Below are 10,816 nucleotides of genomic sequence, written 5' to 3' on the forward strand. Positions count from 1 at the left end.
TACACCATAGAGGGGAGGGCTCCTATTCCCTTTATTACTTAACACAGAAGAAGTCTGGGGGATGGAGACTCATTCTCGATCTCAGGAAACTAAACAAATTAATCAAAACACAGCGTTTCAGGATGGTTACTTTAGCAGCAGTAATTCCTGCACTGGAATGGGGGGAATTGGTTTGCAGCCCTCAACCTACAAGATGCATATTTTCATATCATTATCTCACTAATCAGACATACTTCCACAAATGGAGGAGATTCCACATGTGGTGCCTAAACAAACAAATCGATGCCACCAATTCTACCCTGCCCGTAGTACTGGAATATATACTTTATCTTAAGAAATCGGGCCTCACGATGAGTTCATTATGAGTATACCTGGCAGCAATTACAACGGAGTTTGTCTTTGCTCAACCAACTACTAAAAGATTCCTACAGGGAGTTCGTAAACTCTACCCAGAGCCCCAACTCCCCTGTGGGACCTCACAGTAGTGCTTCAATCTCTGACGAGTGCACTATTCAAACTGCCGGATTACATGCTCACTACTACACATTTACATGAAAGTAGCCTTTCTAGTAGCCATCACGTCTGCGAGGCATGTCAGAGAAATAGGGGCCCTGGTGGCAGACCTACTATATATGATTTTTCTCAAGAACAGAGTTTCTCTGAGACCCCATCCCAAATTCTTGCATAAAGGCCCTTCATTCCAATTTAACTAAGCCATCCATCTTCCCACATTCTTCCCTAAACCTCATAAGAACAGGCAGGAGGTGACATTGTACACCCTGGACATCAAGAAGGGCATTAGCCTTTTATCTAGAACGGACCAAAACATTTAGGAAAACTCCTAAGCTGTTTCTCTCCTCCATGGAACTTTCCAAGAGCAAACCCATCTCTAAGCAGAAACTTTCCAAATGGATTTCAGGCTGCATTCAACTCTGCTACTGTCAACAGTAGCAACAACCCCTTCCACGGCTCAGAACGCACTCTACAAGAGCAGTAGCCATATCAGTAGCCTTCTTTAACGATGTGCCTATTACTAACATGTAAAGCAGCCAGTTGGACATCCTCCTACACATTCATACAACACCACGTCACTGACCAGGACTCAACCTCTGACACTTGACTGGCACACCATCTTATCATCCATTCAGACCTAACTCCGAAGCCCCTCCTTTTCCCTGAAGGGTACTACTCTTCAGTCACCTAAAGTGGAGCACAGGGATACCATTCGATGAACCTCAGTTACTGCCCAAGGTGAGTAATCCTCTGTTCTTCAAGATGTGGGTCCCTGTGGGTGCTCCACTACTCTCCCTCCTCTACTTCAGAGTTCTAATTAGCAGTAGAGAAAAAAGTGGGGAGGGGGGGCGGCTGCACAGCATTAATTAACTGCTGCCGCAGGCGCGAGATGGGAAGAGCGCATGGGCAGCCCAGCCAAATACTGCTGTCAAAATTCTCCAATTGGAGACGCAGGTGCATGCAATCATCTAGGGACCCACATCTTGAAGAATCTCACTTACTACACAAGGTGAGAAACCCTCTCTTCTTTATTCACTTTCTCAGCATCATATCATGTTTTTATATACCTCTATAATATCCCCCTTTAGTCATCTCTTTTCCAAGATGAACAGTTCCAGTTTTTTACTCTCTCCTGCTGTTCCATACCTCAAATAATTTTGTTGCCCTTTTCTGTACCTTTCCAGTTCTAGTATATCTTTTTTGAGATGGGTGGACCAAAACTGCACAAAGTATTCAAGGTGTGGGCATACCATGGATTATGGCATATTTTCTGTTTTATCTATCCCTTTCCTAATGGTTCCTAACATTCTGTTAGCTTTTTTCCCACTCCTGCTGCACATTGACCAGATGTTTTCAGAGAACTACAACAATGACTCCAAGATCTTTCTTGAGTGGTAACAGTTAATTTAGACCCCATCATTCTGTATAGTTGGGATTATGTTTTCCAATATGCATTACTTTGCATGTCTATTTTTTTAGTCACCCAGTTTTGTGAGATCCTTTTGTAATTCTTCACAGTCTGCTTTGGATTTAACTAAGTAATTTAGTATCATCTGCAAATTTTGTCACTTCACTATTTAATCCTTCTCCCAGATCATTTATGAATATGCTGAACAGCACTAGTCCTAGTCCAGGTTCTTGGGGGCCCTGCTATTTACCTTTCTCCACTATGAAAACTGACCATTTATTCCTACCCTTTGTTTCCTTTCTCATAACCAATTACTGATCCATGAGAGGACCTTCTTTCTTATCCCATGACTGCTTATTTTTCTTGATAGCCTATCGTGAGGGACCTTGTCAAGGACTACCAGAAAGTCCAAGTACCTTGTAGCCACTGGATCACTCTTGTCCACATGTTTAACACAGTCAAAGAATTCTGATAGATTGTTGAGGCATGATTTCCCTTTACAAAAGTCGTGTTGACGGTTTCCCAACAATCATATTCAGCTATTTGTCTGATAATTCTGTTCTTTATAATAGTTTCAACCAATTTGCCTGGTACTAAAGTTAGGCTTACTGGCCTGTAATTGCCAGGGTCGCTTCTGGAGTCTAACTTAAAAATCAGCATTACATTAGGTATCTTTCAGTCATCTGGTACAGAGGCTGATTTAAGTGATATTGAGTAGTTTTGCAATATCGTATTTGAGTTCCTTCAAAACTCTTGCATGAAAAACATCTGGTCCTGATGACTTTTATTACTGTTTAATTTATGTATTTGTTCCAAAACCACCTCTATCAACCCCTCAATTTGCAACAGTTCTTCAAATTTGTCACCCAGAAAGATATGGGATGCTCCCTCACATCCTGTGCAGTGAAGACTGATGCAAAGAACTCATTTAGCTTCTCCGCAATGGCCTTCTTATTCTTGTGCTCCTTTAATGGCCCCACTGATAGTTTTTGTAAGGACATCAGAAGCAGGAAGCCTGCCAAACAAACAGCCAGTTTTTTAATTTTTTTTTTTTTTGCTAGTTATTCAAATTCTTTTTTGGCTTGTCTAATTATACTTTTACATTTGACTTACCAGAGTTTGTTTGTTTTCCATTTTTCTCAATAGGACTTGACTTCCAATTGTTGAGGATGTCTTTTTGTCTTTAACTGCCTGATTAGTTATACAGGGTTTGTCTTCACTTAGAAAGCCTTTCACAGTCTATCTCCACTCTGCCTATTCTTTTTCTTTCACTATCAAGATGTTGACTCTTGCCTCTGATTGACTCACTTTGTTAAATTTTCAAATAAGCACCTTTATGCTTTCTCGTATGCTGCCCTTCATGCTTGGATGTAAATGTCTGTGAAGTTACCCATAATTCCTCCTTTGCCGTGGTTCCTACCAAAAACTTAACACTTTAGGCTGCTGGTGTGCTGAGACCACTGCCTATCATGCTGACCAGTATTGTCTATTTCTTTGTACTCCCCCGTTTGTCTCCGTCTGTTGTCTGTCTTATACTTGGATTGTAAACTGTTTGGGGGTAGGGACTATCTTTTTTTGTTCTGGTTTTGTAGAGTAAAATTGTAAAGTAAAATTGTAGAGTAAAATTGTTTCAATTAAACTTAAGTTTGAACAGAAATGAACGTGGCAAAGAATAAAGTACCACCAGAGGCTGAAGACTTGTGGAGAAATATTTTGCTAAGTCTCTTAAAATCTAAAAATAGCTCAGTAAGTTAATGTCATCAGCTACTGCTAAATTTAAATACTCTTATATATATATATATATATATATTACAGTATAAATGTGTTCTTGAAAGACTGAGGTGTTTTGTACTCCTATTATATAGATATAAAAAACAGAGGTTATCCTGTTCCTGCTTATCAAGCACCTTACCATCTTGGCTAATCATGTTTCACAAATTAAGTTGTTCTACTATAGTGAAGGTTCACTCAGGATAAGTGTAACTCTGTATTCTGGCTTTTTCCTCAGTGAGAGACAGTTGGTTTGCACTTCTATTTCTGAAAATGTCAGAGGCTTGTCCACAGGCCAGTTTCTCACTCTAGAGTCTAGAGAATATACAGCAATCCTGTTTTATCCATTGCTATCTTAATTTGGGAGCAACGGTGACTGAAAACTTCCCCCTCCCCTCTCTTCTCTTGCTTAGTGGAACAAAACTTAAGGGCTTTATTCATGAGGCAAAACTAACGCTTAGCTGTTTCCCTCTCTCCCCCATACACTTGATTGTGATGGGGCAGGCCAAATGGAGCAAGCCAAAGACTAGCAGTGCTACATCTGCAAGATGATCCTCTCAGGTGTCACAGAATGGGAGTTCTGCCAAAAAAAAGTCCCAGTCCCATGTTCTCTCTAAGGGCAGGCTCTTGCTATTCATTGTATTCAAGCTATAAAGGAGAAAGAGCACATCAGTCTAAATGAATGCAAGATGTTTTCTTTAAGCAAAAATGGGAATGTATCATTTGCTAATGTCATAGTCTGACTGCTACACAAGTACATTGTTTGGAGTGACCTTTCTACGTAAGGCCATGTCTACACTAGCACTTATATCAGCAAAACTTTTGTCGCTCAGGCATGTACAAAAAACACACCCCTGAGTGACATAAGTTTTGCCGGCATAAGCGCTCATGTGCACAGCGCTATATCGGCGGGAGACGCTCTCCCATCAACATAGCTACCACCACTTGTTGAGCAAGTTTTAATTATGTTAACAGGAGAGCTCTCTCCTATCAGCATAACACGGCTACATGAGCACTCTTCCAGTGGCACAGCTTTTTCGGTACAGCTTTGCTGCTGTAAGCTTGTAAGTGTAGACATGCTCTAAGATGAGGAGGGGAGATATTGCCCCCTTTCCAAGAATATGCCTAAAAATTTTGGTTCAGATTTAGAAGAACTTTGAGAACTGTCTGGAGGGTGTTACCTTTATATATTGTGTATATTTCTCTTATCCCAGTATGTTTGGTGAGGCAGATACAGACTTGCAGGAGCTTCAGGCTTCGATGGAACAGTTACTTAGAGAGCAGCCTAGTGAGGAATTCAGTGAAGAGGAGGAGTCTACCTTAAAGGCACATACTGCAGCACGCGTAATAAATGGTACAGAGTTGGATGATGAGGATGACAACAACCACAGCAGTGAAAGTGTACTTAATGAAGAATGGCAGTCAGGTATCAACTCTGGTTATCTGTAATTTCTCTTTCTGATGTTAGTGATACAAATACAGAATTCAGTAACAATTCTATAAAGGGTTTTGGTGTACAGTCTGTATAAAAGACATTTTGCAATCAAATGAAGCTTAATTCTGTATAATTTGGAAAATTCTAATTCTAATTAAATCTTATTTAGGGTCACAGTATATAACCAGTGCTGAAGGGAAATATTCGTTCTTCAGTGGACAATGATTACCAATGAGTATGAAGTAACTTTGTTACTTACAACTGTTATCTTCAGGAAAATCCAAGACTATATACTGGTGCATGTCGTCTTTTTCCACCTACAGTGCATGATCCTGTCACATAGGTGTGACTGGAATAGCAGCTGGTGTGACTGGAGTAAATGAGAAACTGCATTAGGATTAAGCTTATTTAACACACACACAGAAGGGATGTGAAGATTTTCAATTTTGCCATTGCTAGAAATACCTATTAATGTAGTGGAACTGAAAATATGATTTAGTTAGTTTCAGAAAATCCCATTACCTTGCTGCTTTTAGGGTGTGATGTTAGCAGCACAAAATGCTGTACTAAAGTCTTAGTCTTACATTTAGGTTCTAAAATTCTAATTAAATGAAGAGTATTTTAGTACTGGTTAAAAAAGGCAAATATGAAAATTTAGAAAGTGGTCAGGATAAAAGAAGGAATTTTAGTGAGTTCTACCTGGTGTGGGAATATAGTATAATTGTGTAAGTGTAAAACCAGTAACTATATATTCAAGAAATGAGGTGGTATAGATATCCCCATCATTCTTGGATTGATGTAGGCTACTTCTGTAGAGTATTTCTCAACAAACCAAAGATATATAGATGTCTAGTAGTATAATACTTCAATTCATAATGGTACCTTTTTATGAGCTCTCAAAGGTTTTTATAGGAATTAAATAAGCCTCACAAACTTCTTCTTTTCCCCTCCTGCTTCCCACTTGTCCCTTTAGATATCCCCATTTTACAGTTAACAGTGTTGCTCACCCTTGAATTTTTATCAGAAGTCTTACACTATTGTTGTTTTCTTAATGCCCCAGCTTCTGGAGTCATGTTATTTCATGATGATCCTAGCTTTCATTTTTAATAAAAAAAGTTTTTTAGACCTTAACTGAGAAAAGCTTGAAAATACAACCCCTACAGGCTCAAAATCCAGATGACAAATAAAAAGAACCTATAATCAATGTAGTACTTTAAAGATGTCATGATTTGAAGTAAACTCATGATTTTTGAACACTTGGGGTTGACAATACTGGAGCTTGGCACAGTCATGGAGAGCGTTAGTGGTAGAACAGGCAATTAGAATGTGGGACTGGAAATAGAGATTTCTGGATTTTAACTACTAGACAATGCTACCTACTTTGCAAAATTTGGTAATGTAAGCTTTATGCCAGTACTTCTGGGTTTCTATTGGCAATTTTAAAAAGTGTGGAGTAATAGATATGTGCTCCCTTCACTAAATTAGAAACACATCTCCTCTCCAGGTACATGTCCCATGTTGTACAGATCTGAGCTGTTGTCAGAAGTTAACCCAGGGTTTGTGTGCATGTGCATTGTTTTAGGGGAGACTTACAAAGGACAGTTAGGCATCCATCTTTGAAAATCATCCCTTAATGATAAAGATAGTATATGTTTTGTCAAAATCAGTGGATGGGTACACTGTATTAAGTTATATAAAAATGCTGCTTACCATGTGCAGAACAATGCAGAAACTGAAGTTAAAGACACTTATTCTGTTCCTATGTTTAAAAAGGTCTGTGAATTGTTGGTTTCTAACCAGGTAGCATGTGGTTTTCTGTAAAAGAGGTATCCTTTTGGTGTCCTTAATGTAAAACAATACCTCAATAAATACAAGTGAGCTCCAAGCCTTAATAGCTCATCTCACAAATTCTCTTAGGTCGTCTCAACTCAGAAAATAAATTGTGTTTTTAAAATGTGTTTGCTAACAGGATTTTAATAAGAATGTCTACCTTGTGCAGGCCAGACAAATAATACTTTAGAAAAACATTTTGGCTGGTTGTGGTTAGTCCTTAGCTCCCACCTGTGTTGACCAAAACCAGCTAATATGTTTATTAACATGACTTGCCTTGTCTTCACTATATGCGAAGTCTAGCTGTTTTTCTTCCTTAGACCCCAAGGCTCTTGTGGGCTAGTTTTGCCACTGAAGCAGAATGTGCAGTGGGAACATGGGAGTTACCTACATTAGGACTGGGTCTTCCCAAAAGTCACCTAGATTTTATTGTGGTTGTAGAATGATGTATCTTAGCACAGAAGGAAGCTAAACAGATCATTCTTTATATTTAAATCTTTATCTGCTGATAGAAGATTAAATGCCAGAGCAAGGATTCATTTTGTAGGCTTCTGCAACCTGCCATGGAGTTTTAGACCCATCTTTGAGACTTGTGGAGTGATTACATGGAACTTTACCCAGCAATTCTGTTTCAGTGCCAAGATTAAATCAGATGCCTGTTTTGGGACAGCTGTTTTATTCATTTATGTGAACTGTTACTACTGGTTAATCTACAGAGTGGGGGGTGTGGAGAAGACACTTAGGTTACATTCCAGCATCAGGGACACTCCGACTGTATTGGTTCCATAGAGCCACATTCACACACCTTCTTTCCTTACAGTTTCTTCAGCTCATCCAAAGGAGCAAGGATCTGTTACAGCTTTTAATTAGTGTCTCAGTGTAGCTGTGAATGTGTGGTAGCATGTGGCACACTTTTGAGGTGAACTGCCTTCAGTTTGGTTAAGAGATCTGTGTTGACTTCAAAAGTTCAGGTACATGGAAGTAATATATTCAGAACTCAAATAGGATTAAACTTTTTGAATTGTTTCTCCTGTTGTATTTTCTTTTTCTAGACAACAGTGATGGAGATATTGCCAGTGAATGTGAAGCATTTGATAGTGTCTTCAGCCATTTGGAAGAGTTGAGATATAACCTGGAGCGGGAAATAGGCTTTGATAAATTCATTGAAGTTTATGATAAAATAAAGGTTTGTGGAGTGCTCTAAGTGGAAAAATAGATCAATCTACCTTGAGTTGGTCATTGTTGCAGTATCAAAATTGTGTTGGATGATTAGAATTTATGAACATTCCTCTAACTCTGTATTCTGTTTAGCATACTAATGTTAATACAGAAAATTTAATTGTGACCTAAAATGTTAAAATTGTGTTAATCCATGATTCTTTTTATAAATTTTGTAAATTTTCACTTTGTTCATTTAAAATTTTAAATTGGACTATTTCCATTGCCTTCTCTCATAGGCAATACATGAAGATGAAGATGAGAATATTGATATTTGTTCAACAATAGTTCAGAATATTCTGGGAAATGAATATAAACATCTGTATGCCAAGATTCTTCATTTAGTGATGGCAGATGGAGCCTATCAGGAAGGTAATCTACTTAACACTTTTACTGCAGTTGCATGCTATTTCTATGTTATAGTCTCTTACCTGGACAAAGTCATTTGTAATAGTCTCTGACATTAATAATGTATTTTCTAAAACAAACAGTCTAATTCATTGTTACATTAATTACTTGGATTAAAAACTACCAGTTTTTGCAAAGGATGCTGAAAAAAAATAATACTTAATGAATTGTAGTTCAGGAAATTCCAGTAGTTGCATGTGTGTATTCCACTCAAGTGTGTGTGCATCATAGCCAGAGAGTTTTCTGCAGAAGTACTGTCAGGACGGCACATGTATCTGTGTCTCCACAGGGCCACTCCCAAGGCTGTATAAGGTGGTGCTGCCCTGGCCCCCATCAGTTTCTTCTCACTACCTTTGGCCCGAGTGGGAGCTCGCTATGCGGTTTACCTCACATATTTTTTTTCTACATAGAAAGCTAACTGGGCTTAACTACCTTATCTGTAAATAGGTAGGTAGCAGTACCTGTTACATTTTTTATTTTAATTTTACTTTTAAAGTTCATTTTTAATAGTTAGTTTTGGTGCAGCGCACTAGTGGCATGCAGCACTCACTGGGCTTTAAGCACTACCCATTCCGTGGGGTGTCTATCCCAAATAATGACCCCCTACAGACTGCCTTTTGTGCCTCAGCAAGGGGTGCAGTTTCTGCTGGGGTTTTTTTTCTATAAAAGAAAGCAGGTTCCCAGAGCCCTGCGACTCAAAGACCACCCAATAGGACCCATCAATGAGGTCTTCCTTAGCCTTGGGCCGTAGAGTGAGCACCCTGCCATTCACATGCAGTCTGCAAATGTGGCTGTGGTTATTGCTTACACAGCCCTGGACTTGGATTCTTCTCCATGGAGAAAGAGAAGTCTGTCTTTCTCCCAGAAATCTTCAGGTACTCCAGGGCCATCAACCAGTACCACAGCAGGAGGCTGTCAGTTCTGTGCCATCAAATCCAATATCAACAGATGCTGTTTTGGCACAGACAACAGTACAAACAACCCCATTGCTTGTGAGGCAGCAAAGGATTTGCCAGACTGTCTTTGGTGCAGGCGTCCTTTTGGGATTACCTGTGATTGTGGGTCCTTCTGTCTCCTCAACTCTCCTGTAGAAACTTAGTGGTACAGATGCCAGCACCAGCTAAGAAGCATAGTAAGGGCTCAGCACCTTCTCTGCTACCCTCTTCATTAGCAGTGCACAGAGTTGGCACTGATATGGTCTTCGGCTCCATTTTCAGTCTGATTCTGTCTTGGGATTGACAGCTTTAGTACCAGAACTGTTGTCAGCTTGCAAATCAAACCTATCTAATACCATGGCACCAACTACAAGGTCTCTACCAGCACTGATTCACAAAGCTGGTTTCCCAGTTCTTTAGTGCCCCACTCCATGCTTTATATGCTCCCTCAGTGACTATTTTGGAATCTGTGAGGTGTTTCCTGCTCCCCTAGGTCTCCATCAATGGTCCAGTCTAGGGGAAGATTGCCAGAGTGTACAGCAAAGCAGCTTCCAGAGCTACCTATGTTGGAAGTAAAAAAATACAGTGTTCCTCCAGAGCAGTCAGTGCTGCAGGAGGAACTGTTGCCCGATGAACCAATTTTTACCACAGGAGGATGATCCATCCACTCTGTTTTAACCTTTTTTCCTCTGTGAACTCCATGATCCCAGACTCTTCTTTTCTGGATCCAGATGATTTTAAGTCTTACCAGGAACTTCTAAGAAGAATGGCAGTGGCTTTGGTTATAAAAGTTGAGCTTGTACAAGAGATCACTTACAAGCTTTTAGACATTCTCCAGGCTGCTACCCCAGAAAGAGTAGCCCTCCCTATTAAGGCTTTTGCCAGTGCTGTAAAAGCCTCATTATTGCATATAGCAGCTTCCTTAGTTCCTACAACTAAGAGCATTAGCAAACATAATCCTGTACCTATGCAAGGCTTCATTATTATCATCCCACCCTGAACTCTTTAGTAGTGACAGCCACCAATGAAAGATCACATATGAGGAGATTTAAATCAGCTCCCAAAGAAAGAGCCCAAAAGATTTGATTGGTTGGGGAAAACAGTTTATTCCATCTTTTCTGTCCCGATGCACATAGCAAACCAGCAGGTGCGGTTAGCTAAATATGACTTAATAAACTGGGATGCATTGTCTGAATTTACTGATCCTCCCTGAAAATACAAGGGAGGAATTTAGGGTTTTCCTGGTAGAAGGTCATTTGATGGCCAAAATGTTGCTTCAGTCTGCGCTTGATGTATTAG

General features: G+C 39.7%; 1 protein-coding gene across 7 annotated transcripts in view; it reads left to right on the forward strand.

Moving 5' to 3' along the window:
• The window catches only part of NEK1 (NIMA related kinase 1), a 127,814-nt gene that overhangs the window by 103,726 nt on the left and 13,272 nt on the right, over nt 1-10,816 (forward strand). For 6 of the 7 annotated variants that reach the window (XM_067551746.1, XM_067551745.1, XM_067551749.1 and 3 more), the window contains 4 exons: nt 4,906-5,117; nt 8,009-8,142; nt 8,414-8,546; nt 10,011-10,147. In XM_067551746.1, the coding sequence (XP_067407847.1) occupies nt 4,906-5,117; nt 8,009-8,142; nt 8,414-8,546; nt 10,011-10,093 (562 nt within the window). In that variant the 3' untranslated portion in view covers nt 10,094-10,147. Of the gene's footprint in view, nt 1-4,905; nt 5,118-8,008; nt 8,143-8,413; nt 8,547-10,010; nt 10,148-10,816 lie in introns of those variants that run through there. The other variant, XM_067551748.1, reaches the window with a different exon arrangement.

The sequence above is a fragment of the Emydura macquarii genome, unplaced genomic scaffold, assembly GCF_026122565.2.
Source record: "Emydura macquarii macquarii isolate MOO-44397 ecotype Brisbane River unplaced genomic scaffold, CSIRO-AGI_Emac_v2 contig_1363, whole genome shotgun sequence".
In the NCBI taxonomy this organism is placed as follows: Eukaryota; Metazoa; Chordata; order Testudines; family Chelidae; genus Emydura; species Emydura macquarii.